This window comes from Zalophus californianus, chromosome 3, assembly GCF_009762305.2.
Source record: "Zalophus californianus isolate mZalCal1 chromosome 3, mZalCal1.pri.v2, whole genome shotgun sequence".
In the NCBI taxonomy this organism is placed as follows: Eukaryota; Metazoa; Chordata; class Mammalia; order Carnivora; family Otariidae; genus Zalophus; species Zalophus californianus.
The window spans coordinates 193,223,463-193,243,029 of record NC_045597.1 but is presented as its reverse complement, the minus strand read 5'-3'; the positions used below and the strand labels follow the sequence as shown (position 1 = coordinate 193,243,029).

The 19,567-nt window shown below is 50.2% G+C and overlaps 1 protein-coding gene across 2 annotated transcripts in view; it reads left to right on the top strand.

Moving 5' to 3' along the window:
- The window catches only part of HDAC4 (histone deacetylase 4), a 293,729-nt gene that overhangs the window by 25,147 nt on the left and 249,015 nt on the right, over positions 1-19,567 (top strand). For both annotated transcript variants that reach the window (XM_027588588.2, XM_027588587.2), the window contains exon 2: positions 8,766-9,013. In XM_027588588.2, the coding sequence (XP_027444389.1) occupies positions 8,992-9,013 (22 nt within the window). In that variant the 5' untranslated portion in view covers positions 8,766-8,991. The remainder of the gene's footprint in view (positions 1-8,765; positions 9,014-19,567) is intronic.

The window sequence follows — 19,567 nt, the reverse complement described above, 5'->3', positions numbered from 1 at the left end:
GGAGAACAGCAAAGCTCTCATGTTACTGTATTTGTGTTGGTCTCGTTCTAGAATGTTTTGTTCCTTACGGTGTCCCTTCTTCCGCTAGCCTCTTAATTACATAGGTTTATAATACATCTTGGTATTTAATAGTGTAAGTCTTCTGTGTCTGTTTTTCCTCAAGAAAAACCTGTTCCAGGTCCTCTGTACTTCCACGTAAAACGTCCAATACTTTTGTCAGTTTTCAAGCAGGTTCTGGTGGATGGTGACTGAGATTGCACTGAGGACCACTTAGTCTGGGCACAGGGTGTGCTGTCCCATTTGTTTAGACCTTAAATTTCATCTCTGATGTTTCGCAGCTTAGTGTCCAAAGTTCTCACGAGTCCTCGGGCAGAGCTACACCTGGCCATTTGCCAATACTGGATGCTACTGTAAATGGTATCTTTTTTCAAAGCTTCTTTTCTCTCTCTTTTTTTGGCTGGTATGTAAAAATACAATAGATTTTTGTACGTTGACCTTGTGCCCAGAGATCTTGTTAAGTTCACGTAGGAATGTTGATAGTGGCTGGTGCCTTGTTTGGGGTTTTGTATGCTGTCTGTAAATAATGCAGTATCTTTGTCCTCTCCGGTCCTTGTGCCCTTCACTTCTTCTGGCCGTGCTGTCCTAGCTAACGTCTCTGATGTTGAGTGGACGTGGTGAGAGGGCTGTCTTGGCTTCGTTCCCAGCGCAGGCTGATGGTCTGTGTCCTCCATCCTGCATTGGGGTGCTGTGGGCTGCGCCGCGCTGTGCGGCTCCTGGCTCTGTGTTTGCTCTCGCGAACAGCTTGCTGTTCTCCCACCAGCCTGGCAGGGCTGCGGCCGAGGTGGGGAGGAGCTTGGACTTTGAACTGTGGTCATTCTTTGCCCATGTGACGGGGTACAGAGGATTGTGGCGAGTGAGGAAACATGTCATCCCTGCACGGCCACATTTCTTTGTGGTCACCTAATACGATTTTTAAAAGAATGTTCCCTTAAGGATTTATAGTTTCTAAGACTCTGACTCTTTGGAAGGTTTATGGCTTATTCTGTGAAATTGGGTCAACTAAAATTTTTAAGGGCATCTGCAGAAGAGAAGAACTATAGGTAATCCCAGATTCAGACATTTGGTGAAGGAAATATTAGCACACACTTAAGCTATAGTGATGCATTTGCTTCCTTTTATTCCATATGGGGCAGAAATAAAAATAAAGAAAGAGCTGTCTTTATATAAATACGTGCTCCGTGTCGGAGACTGCCCAGTACGTGGAGTGCCCATGCCTGTCTTTCTAAAGGTGCTGTGAGTCAGAATTCCAGATTCTTCTCCTGCTCACCCTTCCAAATGTGGTCTTTAATACATGTCATAAATCAGGAAAGAATGCAGTCGTAAAAGCAGTTGTGTCTCATCATAATATGTTCAGCGTTTGTTTAATTTTATCCAAAGTATATACTTTAGAGACATACACATTCCAGTTCCAACTGCTCCTCATGAAGAGGTTTCAGAAACCTTTGGCTCCTGTAATTTTTGAGATCTTAGTACCGTGTGCTCTGTGTTTTCTTAGAAAAGCAATAATCTATTGGTTAGTTAAGTGTCGTTAGGTGTTTACATCGAGGTGAAAGGAACTGCACTGCACTCGAATTTTATTTTATTTGAACTGTAGATTCCTAGTCTGTTTTTATATTGTGAATATTGCATTGGGTTGTTAAAAAACCTTCCATCTAAAGAGATGCCTGTGGCCCCGGGAAGAAAAGGGGAGAAATATGGCTGCACAGGTCAGACAACTTTGCTGGGCTTTCCTCTTGAGACTGGAGAGGAGAGGTTTTGCTTTCGTTGTGGGACTGAGGCGCTGTGCCTTCTCTGCGGGAGTAGAATTGAGTTTCCAGCTATAAGATAGTTGGCCCCTGACACCTTCATTCTCTCCGCCGTGTCCCAGGCCCTGCCTGAAGCTATGGCCGTTCCTCACTTAGCCTAGATTTTCTGAGGGCCGAAGGGCTCTGGGTGACCCATGGCCCTGCCCTCCTCACTCAGCCCCCGGCCCGCACGGAGGCCACGTGCCTCCCACCACCCCCCGCGCTCCTGCAGTAACCGGACCTTTGATGTCAGATGTGATCCTTAACTTCTCTTCTAGAACCCCCGAAAGGCAGAGCGCTGGTGCTCTTGCAGTTGCCTTTTGACCTCAGCCCCTTTGGAAGTGATTTCTGAGGTGGGTTTGGGACAACTTTCCGAAGTTCATCGCATTCAGCATGGTTCTGTTGCGTGCTGACTGTGTGCCCCATCCTCAGGTGCCAGCTGGGCAGCTGGCGCTGCGGTCACCGAGCTTACGTCCAACGTGGGGTGGCCGCGGCAGACAGCGGCCAGACAAGCAGGGGTATGTGTCAGACAGCAGAGCGTTGGGACCAGTGTGTGGGAGGGGTGGGGACTGCCCTCTGGGCGCCCAGGAAGGGCGCCTCTGGAGAGGAGGGAGCCCCGGACACAGAAGGCACAGGAAGTTCGCGGGCCTTGTGCCTGGCTCTTCAGGGCCCCTCGTGTGTGTGAGTCTGTAAGTGCTGCTGGAGATCCCTCTTTCCCGTGGTGTCTGTCCCGTGAAGGCCCCTGGATGCAGCTTTGCTCCAGCCCAGGAATGTCACAGGGGCTGGCCCAGGGCCGTACAGCACTCTGTGGCCTTGCTGGGTGGGTGGGGCGCAGGCCTCCCTGCCCAGCGCTCCCTCCCGTGCCGGGACAGTGGTGCCAAGGGTCGGATGTGTCTTGCCGGTTTTCGTGAAACTCGTGGCCGGGCCAGCTGATGTGCCATCACAAACCAGCCGGAGCCATACCGGTGGAGTCCTGTGATGGGCAGGTGGGCAGCTGGGAGGATCCTGTGGTCTGGCCGTGGGGAGCCACAGTCTGATCCCTGCTCCCCTGTGGTTCTCCGTGGCATCTGCTGCCCAGTCTCTCACCTCCTCTGGTAACAGCATGTCAGCTTCTCTCTGGGGAGCGACCCCTCTCCCGTTAGATTCACTTTGGTGGGGCTGCCAGTCAAAGTGTCCTGCCTTGCCCTGGCCACGGGGACTCATGCTGCCCAGCAGCTGTGGGCCCCTGGGAAGGGGAGTCTCAGACAAGGGTCCTCTGGGCACTGTCCATCACTTCCTGTCTCCAGGTGCTCACCTTCTTGTCCAGCTACCCAATTTCCTTCTGGGAGTTTCCTTCGCTTGCCTGGATTACCAGGTGCATTTCTGTTGCATGCAGCCGTGAACCCCTGAAAGATGCACCTTTGCTCTAACACGCCTGCCCCCTGGAGCTCCAGTCCCTACCTTCTGTGGCTCAGGGAGGCTCCCCTGAGGGGTCCAGTAGCCATGAGGATGCACTGATCATGGGCTCTCTCTTCTTGAGTAAGCTCCGTAGTTTGGGTCTTTTAAGGCATTTGTTTTTTCATCTAAATTGTCAGATTTATTGGCATAAAGTTATTTGTCATATTCCGTTGTCCATTTACTATCTGTTTGGTCTGTACTTAATCCCTTCTTGCTTTCTTGATATTATTAATTTGTGTTTTCTTTCTCTATTTTCCCTGATCGTTTCAGCTAGAGGTTTGTCAATTTTATTGTCTCAGAGAATCAGATTTTAGTTTCATTGTTTTTTTTTTTCTAATTCACTGATTTCTGCTCTTTGTTACTGTTGTTTTTTTTTTTCTGCTTATTTGGGGTATAATTTATTCTTCTTTGTATAGTTTCTTAAGGTGAAACCTGAGGTCATGGAGTTGTCACCTCCCTTTCTAATGTGGGCATTCGATGCTACAGATCTCCCTCTAAGTACTGCCCATTTTGAGAGATCAGAAATGCCTTCTGATTTCTTCTCTAATTTCCTCTCTGACCCATGAAGTATATTATTTGCTTTCCAATTATTTGGAATTTTCCAGCTATCTTTCTGTTCTTGATATTTAATTTCAGTTTCATCAGAGAACATGCTTTGTACGTTTGACTTGTCTCCTTTTAAATTTACTGAGACTTGTTTTATGGCCCCAAAGCTGGGCTGTCTCGGCAGGTTTTCTGTGCGCACTTCCGAAACCACGTGAGGAATGAGTGTTCTTTTCTTGTTGCTGGTGCTCTGTCAACGCCATTGTGGTCCAGTCCTCTCTGATTTTTCCATCTATTTGCTCTAACAGTTACTAAGAACAGAGTTGAAGTTTCCAACTGTAATTGTAGATTTGTCCATTTCTCCTTACATTTTCATTACTTTTTGCTTTGTGTGTGAAGCTCTATTATCGGGTGCGTAAACGTTTCAGTCATGTCCTCTTTATCATTATGAAATGCCCTTCATCCCTGGTGATATTCCTTCTTTAAAATTTACTTTGTCTGATACTAATGTAACTGTCACAGCTTTCTTTTGAGTAGTATTTCCATAATTTATCTTTTTCCATCGTTTACCTTTAACCCATTTGATTTTTTAAAGATTTTATTTATTTATTTGAGAGAGAGAGGGAGATTGTGAGACAGAGAGCCTGAGATGGGGGAAGGTCAGAGGGAGAGCAGACTCCCCACTGAGCAGGGAGCCCGATGCAGGGCTCCATCCCAGGACCCTGGCATCATGACCTGAGCCGAAGGCAGACGCTTCACCGACTGAGCCACACAGGTGTCCCTCACCTATTTGTATTTTTATACTTTAAGTGGGTTCCTTGTAGGCAGCATGTAGTGGGCGTGTAATGCTTGGGGAAGATTTGTTTTACGGTTTAGAGTGCATGACCTCCTCTCTCCAAGCCATGTTCAGTCCTACCTCTAGGACTGTGCTGTTTCCCCATCTTCGTTCCCATTCCTGTGGGTTAAGAACTTGCTCAAGGTCACATGCTAAAATGTCTATCTGAGATTCAGACCCAGAGCCCGGGACCCTGGCAGTTTTGGTTCCCCTGCCTATGCTCTTGGGCATTCCACTGTCCTGCGAACCAATGCTGGCTGGACGTTTCTGGGAAGGCCTCTTTTGTTTCACTTAAAGATACGGAGTCTGCTGATAGACTCAGTGTGGCTGAAGCCAGAGAAACCAGGCTGAACGGTGGAGTCAGTGGCTCACCTGACAGCACAAAGGAAACCCTCCTTCCCCACCGTCCCCTGGGATTTGTAGAATCACCCTCCAAACCTGCCAGGACACTGGGCAACTGTCCCTGTGTTGCATGGAGTTGCTTTTCAAGCTCATGTCTCTATGCTCCAGGTGTATTCCTCATTGCTATTGACAGTCCAGAAAGAGTTGGTCTGCATAGAACATGGTGTGGGTCTGATGAGAGGATTGTGAAGTGAGGGGCACATTGTTTTCTGGAACCTTCAAGTTCCTACAGCGTCGGGTCGGCTGGTACGGGAACAGTCAGGAGGAGCCCACGATGCAGTGCGTACTGGGTGTTAGGGGTTGAATTGTGTTGTCGTGTTCCCCTCCCCAAGAAGATCTGTTAGAGCCCTAGCCCCCAGGACCTCAGAATGTGACTGTATTTGGACATAGGGTTGTTGCAGATGTCATTAGTTATGATGAAGTCACACTGGGTGGGTTGGGCTCCTCATCCAATATGGCTGGTGTTCTTAGAAGAACATGGCCGTGTGAAGGCGGAGACACAGGGAGAAGCCATGTGGTGGCAAAGGCAGCGTGCCAAGGAGTGTCAGAGATTGCCAACAACCACCAGAAGCTGGGAGGAGGCAGGAAGGGTTTTTCTCCAGGTTTCAGAGGGTGGATGTCCTTGCGGATACCTTGATTGCAGACTTACGAAACTTCCATGCCTCCAGAACTGTGAACAACAAATTTCTGTTGTTCTAAGCCACCTTCTCTGTGATGTGGTACTATGGCAGCCCTAGGAAATGAGCCCACTTCATATACGTTCTGTCCTGGGACAAAGCGTGCTTTCATAACACGAGCTACTGGAGTAGGGGAGAAGGTGTCCATAGTGCGGAAGTTGAGTTGAGCCAGACTTGAGTTTTTCTATACGTGGATGCTTTCTGTGATCAAGGAACAGGATTTGAACATGAAGGACTCTCATGCTGAGCGTGGTAATCCACGGAGGAATGTCATGCTGTGCGTGTGTGCATGCATGTGTTCCCATCTCAGCTCTGCCTCCTCCCCATTTTGGCCAAGTGCTCCATCGCACGGTTTTCTCCATCATAACATTTCGTCCCGGATTCCACAACTCAGAGGCTTCTGTTATTCCTTTTGTTCTCCCTCGTAAAACTGTCGCCACGGTAAAATCCTACATTTGCAGGACTTTTTATTTAGGAATTTTACGTGTCCTTTTTACGAACGCAATGGCCATGTTTTTATTAGTGGTGTTATGGATTTCTCTGGTGTCCTGGTTATTAAATTGCAGTCTTGAATGGTCCATTCCAACCTTCTTCTTCTTCTTCTTCTTTTTTTCAGAAGCCCTGGTATGTTTAGGATAGTTTTGCAGAGTGTAAGGTTCTTCCAGAACACGTATATCATAGCATAGCAGAAAATTCTGTTTTCTGTTTAATCTGCAGTTGGGAGGAGAGTCCATGTCAGTCCGGCAAGACCGCTGTAGGTCAGAGCCTGCTGGGCACTGGGCTGGGGACCCCGCATTCCGGCTGCCAGAGGTGTGTGTAGCTTCACTGAGAAGCAGATTTTGGCCAGCATTACACTGGACACAGGATGGGGTAGGAGCAAGTACGCACAGCCTTTTGGCAAAACTCAGGTCTGGACTGGAGCTATTCTTATTTGAGGATGAATGAACAGAAAATCCCCACATGGGGTCTCCCAGAATGTGGTGAAAAGGGAAATACCCGGAAACACAGAAGACGAATATACCGCTGCAAGTGGTTCACAGTCAGAGTCAGAAAAAGGAAATTTCAAAGGACTTTGGTGGGGAGAAGACATGGCTCTGTGGACGGGTGAGGAAGGGGGCTATGCTGCGCGGAAAAGGGAAAGGAATGAGTTGAAGGGAAATGGTTGAAAATGGGGAGTGTGAGGCTGTAAGGAATCAAACCGATATCACGGAAGACAGCAGCCGTGCTGTGCAGAACGTAACTTAAGAAGATGCCCAGGGATGCAGAGTAAACAGCAGATGTGCCAGTGGTGGGAGGGGCCCGAGCTGACAGGGACGCCAGCCAGAGAGGGGAGGGCTCTCTGAGGATGCCAGAGCAAGTTCCCCCACGTAGAATCCAAACCTCAGTGAAGAGCGGTCTCCTGAGCAGAGAAGAGACCTGTATATATTACAGGTTCATGTTTAGAGCAAAGTCAGGGAAAAGAGACTCTTACACCTTTTGACAACATTTTTGGATTTTGACATGAACGAAAAACATTCTCGCAGAATCCAGACAGAAGAAAATGGCACCAGCAGCATCATCCAGCCTCAGTCCCCAGAGGTCCCCTAGGAAGGAGATGGATGTGGGCTTTCCTCAGTGCCAAGTGCGGGGCCAGGTCTGAAGGTTTCAAGGGAGGAGAAGTGTTTGTGTTCTCAGACTTTTATATCCAGTCAAGCTGGGACCTGTGTGTGAAGGGTACAGAGCCATCTGAGATTTGCAAAATAAACCATTTACATTGTCTTCAAGATGGTGGTGTTTCTTTCTGGCCAAGAGATGCATGGGAAGTCTGAACCTGAGATAAATGTCACTGTGTTTCCTAAGGACACAACCAGATATAGAACAGCAATTGTGAGGATATCAATCACAGAGTTATGGATAACGTGTCATGGAAACTACCAAAATCGCTAGCCTTCCGAGAGCAGTCCTTTTTGCGATGGACTGGTTAGGGTTCTCTGAGTATAAGCAATAGGCAAAGAAAAGATCCTTGAATAATTTAATCAAGAACAGGAATCTGTCACATCCTTAAAGGAGGAGATGACAGAGGCCTCAGAGGAGCCTTGAGCCAGGGTCAGTAGGAGATTTTCCATAGTTACCATATTCTCAGTTTGTTTCCACTTTCTGATGGTGAGATCACAGGCGAGTGTGTAAGAATTCGTCCATGATGCCACACAGAGGCCAACACCTGCTGGTAGGAGTTCTTGTGCTTGTCTCGGGCGGCTGTGTTCCACCGAGGAGACTGGTCTCGGGGGATGGTTTGATGAGCTTGGCGTGCATCACGTACCACCCTGGTCCTGAGGACAGTGCCACCTGAGGAGGGGAGGGGTGGGCATCCTCTGCCATACATGGACTAGGAAGCAGCCTTGGAAGCGATGTGTCCGGGGGTTGTGACTGACATGGGGACATTCCCGGCTGTGATATCAGCACAGAGAAGAGGACACACAGCTGCAGAGCTGGTGGTGTGCACGGGCAAAGGGCAGAGAAAAACGGCAGGAGACAAGCCCGAACCTTACCAAGTGCTGGTCTCTGGTGCCAGCATTGTGGTTGACTTGAGACACTTACTGTGATGAGCACGGATTACTCTTACAGTCAGAAACTGGAAATAAGTGGTAATTATGAAGATGGAAACCCGGGGGCTGGGGAGGGGGCTACACACGGTGCAGCGGCACGTGCAGGAGCCGAGTGTGGACTGTGGGACTGCAGCCCCGTGGGGTACGGATGTCTGGGCGAGGGGCCGGGTGGCCGCGTGGTGGGAATGGGCTGGAGCTGAGGGCTCTTTTGAAATGGCTGGTGGTGATGGTGCAGAGGCTGAGAACCGGGCTCTGTGACGTGTCTTCACACCTGTTGACGAACAAAGCCCCCGTGTGGTTTGTGTCAGCAGGACGGATTCCACACGGGACGGTTTTTCCACCCATGATCAATCAGCGTGAACATCTACCTTGTTTCCCTAGTTAGATGCTGCCGTGCACGAGAGCCCTCACCCCTCACTGACGCTGCTCTTCCTTCTCTAAGCACGCAGGTCGCCTCCTGAGGGCCCCGGAAGACCCCCGCCTGCCTCTTGGATGCCTCGGCCTGCGAGACGTGCTCAGCAAGACTGGGAGTTTTCGTGGCTGCCCGCCAGCCCTCCCTGTGGGTGTACTCGTATGTGTTCGTGGAACCTGGGGGCTCTTTGGAGCTGTCGTTTACGTGGAAGTTGTGAGCCATTGTGAACTGCTTCAAGGAGTAAACGCTGCTAGCAATGAGCTCCCAAAGCCATCCAGGTAAGGCGAGGCCCATTGTTCTCTTGGTGGACGGCAGGGCTCTCCTCTAGAAGATGAGATCGCGTGACTGCTTCCTCCACAGTCGCTGCGTGGCCGCGGTCAGCGTGTGACCACCCAGTGCGGAGTAGATCGTGGCTTCATCTCGGGGCTTAGGGCTGTGTCTTTGGCTTGGACTTGCATGCAGCCAAAATGGCACGTGGTTTCCACTGAGGCCAGGAGAGGAGACTTGTACTTAGCAAGGTGACATTTAGGTCTGTCTCTGATTTGGAGAGTTAATTCCTTGTTCAGTTTTTTTGCTTTTGAGGGGACTTTGTGGGGCGGGCGTGCTGCTGCGATGGGGCCACTGGGCTGAGTCTGAGAGGCAGCACCCGGTCCGCACCTGCCTCGGTGGCCACAGGAGCCGCTCATGGGGTCATGCTTTGTACTAGGCACGGCACGAAGATCCTGGCATGCACGTGGTCTTCCCAGTGCCCTAAAAATCTCAGACCTGGAGGGAAGAAGTGACGTGTCTAAGATCACAGAGCTAGTAAGTGGCCAAATGGATTAGAAACCATGTTTGTGGGGCTCTTAGCTTTAGAAGGGTGTCGTGAGCACATGCATTCATCCCCTTTCAAAGCCACAGTGCGGATACCTGGTTAAAGCCTGGTATGCTGCCTTGTCCTGCCTTATGGGACCAGCCTCCTGCAGAGCCAGCACTATCCGCCCAGCTGGGGCCGCTTCCAGTGCAACATGGTCTTGAAGGGTGCTTGGATAGCAGGTCTGTCCTCCATCCACGTGAGAGGGGAGGCGGTGGCTCACCCAGACAGAGGTGATGCGTCCCTGTGGCACCCACATCTCTGTGAGTGAGCCTTGGGCCTGGCCTGGGAGAGTGGAGCCAGAAGTTTAGGGTCTGGGTCTCTCCCTTTGGGGTTGCTCCAGAACATTCTCACACCTTCCTCTGGCTCTGATCAGAGTTGTCAGAAGCTCCAGAGAGCAGGATTCCCAGTTATATTTAGATATGAAAGCTTTATTGATTTAAATTGTTCATGTATCGATTGATACAAAGCATAAAGCAAAATTAAGCCGCCTGGGTCAAAGTGTGTAAAGTAGACACCAAGTGGTGCCCAGCTCTCCTTCTCGCTCAGAGCACGCTGCCGCTGTCGAGTTGGGGGTGTGTGCCTTGTTCCTGTGGGTAAACTTAGAGGGGCATGCATGTAAACATCTGAATAGGGTGTGATCATTCTATATGTGGGGTTCTGTGTTCTCTGTTTTTTTCCATTGTAATGTATTATGAGCGTCTTTTGATGTTGGCATGTATATAAATCTCACTTATTTTCAATAGCTTGTAGATGGATGTTTATGTGGTTGCAGCACTATTTATAATAGCCCCCAGTCGGCATCCAACAGTTGTTACATGTGTGTTTTGTACATACACTTCTGCAAGTATCTCCATTGGACCAATTCCAAGAAGTAGAATTGCTAGGTTGGGGGACGTGAACATCGGGTCCACTCTCAACGTTGCTCCAGAAATGGTCTCAACTTACCTTCTCACTTACAGTTTATGAGCATACAGAATTTTCTCCATTTTTCCCAGCGCTGGGTGGATGCGGTCCATTTCGTTGTTGTCAGGGTGTGAGGGGAAAATGACTGTTTGAATTTACATCACTGTGCACACGGGGGTGCATGGTTTTCTATAAACATAGTCAAATCTGGCCCATGCCACCCACGCATTTGGAGAGAAAGAATGCTCTTTTGTTCCTGTTTTCGTGTGTGAGGAAGTTTCACACATACTGTGTACTTACACACGTCTTCTCTGTGTTGTTTATCCGCACACACTAACTTCACTGACTCATGGAAGTCAGTGTAGCTTTACTCTGTTTGGTGCTCGATTTCTACAAAAATGTGCAATATTCTTTCCACATTACTGACCATTTTCTGCTTTATGTGTTTCAGTGTGTTTTTCTGCACTTAAAAATTAATGACCATATCTGTCGGTAGCTCAGTCCTCTTAGCAGAATATATGGGATTTTTCTTCGTTTAATGTTTCTTTGCCCAAAAGTTTATTATGTCTCTTAAAAGCAGTCCTGCCCTTGGCTTCTCTAAGTCCAGTCCCTTAGCGGATCAGCATGTCCCCACACACTTACCTTAACCTTCCAGGTTGTCTTTTCAAGAGCCTCTGCCTTTTATGTGGAGGATTTGCCCACTGGGGTTTATTGCAGTCGCGGGCCTGTCTGACAGGTGTGTTGTTCCCCCGACTGGCCCCCTCTGTCGGTGTCTCTGTCCCTCTCAGTGGGTTGGGGTCTCCGGAGGGTAGCGGCGGGGAGACTGGCATGGGGCTGCTGCCACCTTGCAAACCCAAGCTTCATGCCCCCTGTGTCGGGGTGTGTGGTGGGCCTGAAGCCCCCGGGGCGCTCCCCCTTCTCCTAGCCCATGGGTCTCCTCAGGGACCTACCCTCCCCGCAGAGCAGCCTGTCCAGATGGGCACACCGGTGGCCACTTGGTGGCCCCTCAGTGGCCTGGTTGCCACCTCCTGGCTGTGGCAGGCTGTGAGGCGGGCTGAGCTGTGGCTCTCCTTCCTTCCCGAGGCTGCGGCCCACTGGGTGAGGGGCTGGCTGCTCGCTAGCGGTTGGTTTCCCATCACTTTGATCCCCTGAGATTTGTATTTTCTAGGAAGTTCCCCCAAGTTTTTGTCCGTTGATGCTGCCATTTTCCCATTGTCTAGCTTTACCATAAATCCTTTCGTATTTTTCTGTCATTTTTTTGTGGATTTCTGGGAGGAAGGGAAGTGATAGTTGTTCAGTTTGCTCTTTTGAATGGGAAACTTGTAGGTGTCCTTTGTCGCGTTTCTTGAATCCAAGGGGACGGGTCCTGTTTGTGTGCCAGCCCTGTGCACTTGTGCAGTTGTCAGCGTCCCTGGCTGGGTGCCTGCCTTCCCCCGTCTCCCGGCTCTCCCCGCTCTGCCCTGCTCCCCTGTGGCCGTGCAGTGCACCCCGCCAGGCCAGGGGGAGCCCCGCTTCGTGTGGTCCCTCCTCATGCTTGGCAGTGCTAAGTTGGCTTTGCCCAGATGATAAAATGACCTTTTTGTTTGATGTGTATAATTTTTCTCTTCCGTGTTTTTCTTTAAAACTCCCTCTGGTGTTGGGTGAGGTATGCATTATGATTTTATTGCTGTGCTTTCTGAACTTTGCCAGAGCCAGGCCCTGGTTCTCTGACGTAAAACTGTTAGCTGTTGGGGTTTTATTGCTCTGAATAACTATTCCTAATGATGTGAGCAGCCTGGGGAAAGGCCTGGGTAATCCGGCCTACAAGAACTCCTCTTTGATAGAAGAATGAGAGTAGGTACTGAAATATTAGGCTTCTTCCCTAACCCAGTGCTCTAAACCTTTCCCTGCTGGGATGTGCCGAAACAGTCAGGATGGGCTTATTGGGACCCAGGGCTTCTGCTTCGGCGGTGAGTCCCCGGCACAAGACTGCTGGAGGACGGACATGCCTGCGGACCTCCTAGCAGGACAAGCAAAGGCTCCCTTCTTCCTCTGCCCTCCTTGTAAATCCCAGGGAGCACACAGTGGAGTCTCTAGGACTCGTGTGTGGTCTCCCAAACCATGCTCTTGCTAGAAAACCGGTTGAGCCGGCCTGGAGTGGAGTCACTGAACTGTCCTATCTCTCCCTGTATCTTTGTGAGAGCGTCTATGGTGTTGAGTTAAAAGCAGGAGAACTATTTTGAGGAAAAGTTGTGTATTTAAGATCAGTGTTTCAATTTGGACCATTCTTTAATTTCTTAATATTTTGTTCAGTGTGAAATACCCCATCCACACAAAAGCAGCTAAAAAGTCTATGTTAACCATAACTTAGTGATTAGTGAGTTTCGAAATAGTCTGATTTCTTCAAACCGTCGTAAAGTTTGAATCCTGAAAATCTCCCAGGACAAGGCTGTGCCTCCGGCTGGTCTGAGCTGGGGCTCTGGGCTTCCTTCATCTGCACGCTCTGCTCCTCCTCTGTTTGATCCTGAGTCTGTTTGTTTCAGCCACTTTGGCTGCCAAGGTTGTTATGTTTTAACATAGAAATTATCTCAGAAAGGAACATTTGTATGTCATTTAAATCACGCTTTGCAATGATTGAATGCCTCAGGAATATTCCAAAGTTTTAAGGGGAGGAAATGAATTTTGAGGACATGTCATTACCACAGGGAAGACATTGGCTTGGAGCTGCTGGTGGCAGGCAGGCCGTGGACCCTGAGCAAGGGCCTGGGCCACAAGCAGCAGATGGAGAACTGGGGAGCCAGGAGTGGCCTTGCACGAGGTCTGGGCAGGGGTGTTAGGAGGGGTGCTGTTAGGAGGGGTGCTGTGCAGCCAGCAGGCCTAGCTGGCCGGGCGGGAGTCCCGCAGCTTAGGTGAGGGGACAGAACCTGGGTTCTTAGCTGCCGGAAGATGGGGCAGCCGGTGACAGCTGGAGGAGAGCTGCTTCTGGATCTTCTGGGAAGTGGCTGATGGACTGGGGGAGAGGGGAATTCTGGGCAGGGGCAGGAAGATTGAGCCTGAGGACACGGGCTGGGGGGGGGGGCGGGGGGAGTACTAGACCAGTTCCCAATGCCCGGCCGAATGCAGGAATTGCCTCAGTGGTTCCAGCTGAGGTTGGGAGGTGAGACACTCGTGCCTCTCGCACTTGCCTGCCTTCTACAGGAAGGCTTTCCGGAGACCCCGGTGCAGCTCCCGTCTGCAGCGGCGGTCCGCCAGGCGTTCTCAGAACGCACGAGAACATTTGCAGCTCTTGAACCGCCACCATCCCCGGTCCCCCATGCTATCATTATCTGGGATCTCAATCAGTCAAGGTTTGTTCTGGGAACGATGGAGACATAACGACTTCTTTTTCAACCTACTCTTTTTTTCTTCTTTTTTTTAATCCTCAAATTGTGTTTTGTCTTTTAAAAATCACGAATACTCAGTCGTTATGAAGAGCTCGGGAAATTCACTGTCAATGGAGCATTGATGGTTTGTTTTGGTAATTCTCTGAAAATTCTTATACAGTATGTGGAACATTTGCATTTATGTCCTTTTTTTCAAAGCCACCATTGTAGAAATGCAAATTTCTGAGTTCTGAGATGCTGAATGTTGGATGATTAATGATATTGAAATTTAAGAATGAACTCGTGGTATGTATTTGACATAGAAAACCCAGTGCGAGAATGATTAGGAGCCATTGAGCTCAGCCCGGCCGTGAAACAGAAGGCCGTCATTGAAGTGCCTGGTGGCGGGGGCAGGTCCGGCGCGGACAGGTGTGCAGATGTGCGGCCACCTCCAGACACCGGGCTGCGCTCTGCTTAACTGTAGACGTTTAACACTTACAATAGTGACAAATCCATGTTGGTTTCTCCCAGTCAAGACGTGCCGTGCTCTTAGGACGCCAGAGTGAACAGCATGTTCGTTCTGAGTCGTGCTCTGCACCTGTCCCATTTGTGCTGCAGGATGACCCTGTGAAGCGAGCTAGCACACCATGGTTCCTGTTTTGTGGATGAGGAAACTGGTATTTACTGCTGCTGGGTGCTTAGCTTCATGTCAGGCAGCTCGTTGGAGGCCAGCCTGGAACCAGAATTGGTCCCCTGCCCTTGAGGGGCATGTGCCCTGTGCCGGCGGACATTGGGTGCACTGGGCTGGGTCAGGAGGTGATCCAGCTGACTTGCATGGAGCTTCTAGGCTGTGTAGTGTGGTTCGTGTGGTGAGAGGAGGTGGGCGGGGGCATGGGCCCCCCCTCCCCTCCCGGAAAGGATGCGTGAGGTCGGTCGGGACAGGGAAGCCAGGTCGGAAAGCAGGGCGGGAGCTCACCTGGCCAGGTCAGGCACCGGGGGCTGCGCCCAGGGGCCTGGAGGTGAGCGGTTGGTGTGGTGGAGATAGGAGACTAGGAGTAGAGAGAGGGGCATGGGGTACGGGCTCTGGGGTAGGAGGGGTGACATGGTCCTAATTTCCTTGGTTCCAAGACCCTGCAGGTACCGAGAAAGGGTTGTGGGCCTGAGTCTCCTGCCTTCTCCTGGGACACACGCTTTGTGTCTGTTACGTTAGTTTAAATGAGCGTGGTTTTGCCGTGGTTGAACTTGGCTTTGGTGCCACTGGCGATGTGACTTGAGTGTATCTCTGGACTTATTCTGAGCTTCTCTGTGCCAGTGCTTGGAGACTGGGGCTGGAAGGCTGACTGGGTGACTGGCAGACCTGGTTAATTTGGGAGACTTGAGTTGAAACTTTTCATTTTACTTCCACTTAAGAGCCTTTTATTTGCTTATTTCATGAGAACATGATAAAAAGTAGTCAATTTTAGGAAAATAATGATTAAGAAAAATTCAAATCTAAAAATCAAACTTTTAGAAGCCTATCTGGCTTTGTGTTTTTAAATTGGTTTGCTTGTAGCCACTTAATCAGTAAGATATTGGGCATATTGTCCTTTAAGGAGTGATAAGCCGCTGATGATGAAAAGAAGCCTTATGTTAGTTCCATATTGGTCCCTCCCTTCATTCCCCTTTCTAGAACACAAATAGAAAAGATAAATTCTGCCTCTCGCAGATCGAGCGCGCCGGCTGATGGGATCCTGGTCCTGAGGCGAGCAACCCATGCAGGGCGGCCACCGGGGCGGCTGCTCCCCAGGAGGGCTGCATTGGATTTGTGGCTCGGGTCATCTCTTAGGGTCGTAAACCCAGACGTTCTAGGGTGGCCTTTGTCCTGTTGGACTTCAGGCTCCCTGTCACCCTTGGTCCTTATCACCCCCTCCTCTGCCCAGTGTTCCTGCTGCTGTCCCTTGAATGTGATGATCCTGACTTAGAACTGGAACATTCCATGCTGCAGTGCGGCTTCACAGCTTTGGAGATTTTAACATGAAGACAACGTGCCACGTTACCACCATTTCCTCACTTTTGCTGATACCGTTTCTCGTTGAACGGTAGTAGGTGAGGCTTGTTGAAAAGTGATACGATTTTTAAAATAAAATACATAGTTGTCTTATACCTAATTGTTCCATTTCAAATAGCATTTGTAAAGAAGTATGGAAGGTTGGTTTAAGCATCGTGATGTTAAGTATGTAGTTGTCTCTAGTGGGGGCGTGTTTTCTGCACAGAACTACCTTCCACAGCCCAGAGGAGCTCCTTTTCTCAGTGCCCCCTGTCCGAGGTGAGGATTCCTTGTCCTTGGTGAACATTTCCTGGGGAACTTTTGAGGTTGGTGGCAGCTTGTTCACTTTTAAAAATGTTAAACTCTTAGGCCGTGTTTTAGAAGGTTGCTCCTTTGTTGAGGGCTAAAGCCAAGAGGAAACTTTTCATTTTAAGAGCTGAAGATTCTATTGTGATTTGTTTGCATTCGTGGCCAAAGTTTATTCCTTTCAAAATGTATACGAATTTTCCTAGGAAATCCTTTGTAGAAACTGGACATTTATTATAACCGTGTTTCTCATTGAACTTGTTGGTTCAGTGGGATCTGTGAAATGCTGTTGCAGTTCCAGAGAATTCCATGGGGTCTGCTGTCAGCTCACTGAGGTTTCCTAGATGCTGTTATGAAGAACCCTTTCTAACCCGTTCACACCTGTTAACAGTGCGCGTGCATGTAGCAGAAATTCTTCCTTCAGAGTTGAACGGCGTGTGCAGAGTTCTTCATGCTTCTCATGTTCACGTTCATGTTGATTTAACCCAAACCAGGGGTTGACTGGCTGATTCTTAAGGCCCCATCTCCCCACCATGGTCTGACGTGTAGAATACATACCTGCTCGCTGTTCTTTTGTGTTTGAAGAGCTGTGGGGGCCAAGTGCTGGCTTTGCCTGAACCCCTGTGGTGTCCGTGTGGCTGGGCAAGGGAGGCGCTCTTCATCGAGGCCCCCGCGTGCACCCCCACGAGGCCGGCTGCTTCAGCATAGTCTCACAGACAGGATCGGGGAAAGGGAGCAAGGCAGGATGAACTGATTTCTTTCTTCGGAACTGGTAGACAGAAAGAGTTTTTAGAAAGCTTGAGAAGGTGTTGGGGGAACTGGAGACATGGGAAGCAGATTTTCACTGGGAACAATCAAACTGTCTGCTCTGACATCTTTCTGTGATTTGGTCCCAGCTTTCTGGAGCACTTTGTACGACATTGTTTCTCCTGGCAGTGTGGAAGGGTAGGTGGAACTGGTCCACACGAGCAGGTGAGGGGCACAGGTCAGCCTCTCTGGCTGGTCCAGCCCTGGTTCTCGGAAGGGCTGGGGGTGTCCTGGATGTGAGGGAACGGCAGTGCCTGGCAGGTGACAAGCCAGTGCTGGAGCCTGGAGACTGTGTGTCCCAGACGGCTGCAGAGACCATCCTAGCCCAGCTGTGTTGGAGAGGAAGATGCTGGGGGGTGGGGGGCTTCCCACTCTTGCAGGTTCCCAGCCTCTTTATGGTCCACCGTCGTGCATCCACACTCAGTTGGCCGGTGCCTCTGTTGAGGTCAGACTCACACAGCCTGGGGGCCCTGGCTGGATCTACATAGATGTGCCTTCCTTTGCTTTTGGTTGGGCTTCCCCTGAACTCTTCAAGAAGCCACAGGACTAGATGCAGGAGAACCACCGGCTGGGATACTTGTGTTTGTAGGTGTTCTATCTTCTGATTGCACGTGGCTCCTGTTATGTGTGGATTTGGTAGACCAGTTTGCGTGGGTGCAGCCTCAACAGTTGTAGCTCCTGAGGAAGTGGCATTTATAATCCTTTCCTAGTAGACGTGGGGGGACTCTGGGCTGTGCGCGTGCACACGCATGCGCGTGCGTGCGCGCGCGCGCGCGTGTGTGTGTGAGTGATGCTAAGGGATGAGTCTGCTCTGGCTGAGGGATGTTATTTCAAACATCAGCCGTCTATGAGAGGAAAGGAGCAATTTGTGTCTTTCTTGACTGGTTTAAATTGCCTGAAAGAACATCATTTTAGTATTTCTCAACAGTTTCCAGTTCTGAAACATTTTGGCTTCCCCTGGGGGATGGGCAGGGGGAGGGGCTGGGTGAGCCATGGGGCAGAGACAGCTCTGTGTGCCAGCCGTGCTACCTCTGCTGGAGGAATGTCTGTGGGGCTTGTTGGCCTGGCCCGCTTGTCCCGAGGGTGGGGTCATGCAGCCTTGGACCAGGCCCTGGCCTTTCGAAGGGCCCCTGGCTTTGGTTTTTGCCTCCAGGCCAGCACCTGCGTTGTGGTTTCATCAAAGGTGGCAGTGTAGCAGATAGGTGGGTGACCTTGCTCTTCCTCCCTGGAGAGGCCTCCGCTGCGGCACTGGGGAGTAGGGTTCCAAGTAGGGCCGTCCTATGGTTACAGTCAAAACCAGACCCTTTTACACCAGAAAGAGGGTGGACATTCAGGATCACTGGGCCTGGCCTGCCACACCTGGTTGGATGGTCATCCTCATTCTTACCTGGAGGAGTTTGGATCCGAGAGGCATCCAGCGTCCACCTGGACAGGATCAGACAGGTAGCCCTCCATGCATGAGTTCCCGTATTCATTTTGAGACATTGCTTGAAATCACTAACCAAGATAACATCTTTCCCATTGTTTTCTACAAAGCCAGGTTCTGTATTTTCTGGTTTTATGTAAACTAAAAACATAATTTTCACAGGTTTTTGTTAAATACAGGTTTCCTATGCCTTCACAGTTTTTTGGGAAACCTTTCAAGTCAAATCTACACAGTTGCTCTTGTTGGAAACAAAACTCTTTATCACTGGGAAGCTGAAACCAACCTCGGATAGACTCTTGGTGTGAGGCATGAGCTGTGAGGCACGGGCCATGCCTTCTGTGGCCCAAGAATCCTGCTCCAGAACCTTCCACCTGTGGCTTTTGAAATGTCCTCCGTGGCTGCGTCTCACTTTTGCCTTGGATGCTTATGGAAGCTTCTGGATCAACTGAGCTGAGAATCTCATTGAATATAGTGGTCTCTCTCAGTTTGAGCGTAGGTACCTCCAAGTCCATACCAATCCCATGGCAACTGCAGCAGATTTAGAAAGCTGCCCAAGAGGAAGGATAGGAGTTCACTTGCTCATATTTTTATATAGTGATAGGTGAGTTTAGAACATCAGCTTCTAGTTTTGGATTTACAAGACAACCTTGAGTAAACTTCGGATGTGAGAGTGACTCAGCAGCATTAGACCCTCCAGGCTGTGTGATGTTTGCACTTGGTGGGGGGCTATGAGCTGAGGAGCAGGCCCAGGAATCCCAGACTTCAGTGCATTCTGCCGAGGTTGGGAAAGACATCCCATAGAAAGAGTTTCAGGTGCTTCTTGAGTGAAGGGAAGTGGGGCCCCGGTCAGGCTCAGGTCAGAGGAGAGGGTGATGGGGAAGCTGCCTGGCCGAGCAGAGGGAGGGGAGGGGGTGGTGTGGAGGAGAGGCAGTGGTCTCGGGATACATCAGCTTTGGGCTGCACGGGAGGCGCCCTGGAGGTTGCAGAGCAATTTGCTTGGGGACGGAGGTGGGACAGATGTGGCTGGTGGCATGGACCATCCAGCTGAGAACAGAGATTTCCTTCTGCCCCTTCTGGAGTTCTCTCTTCTCTGTGAGCACTGGCTGGTGGGCTAGGGCTGAGCTGCACCTTCCTCCAAGGCCATCCCTGTGCGAGGGCCTCTGCTCA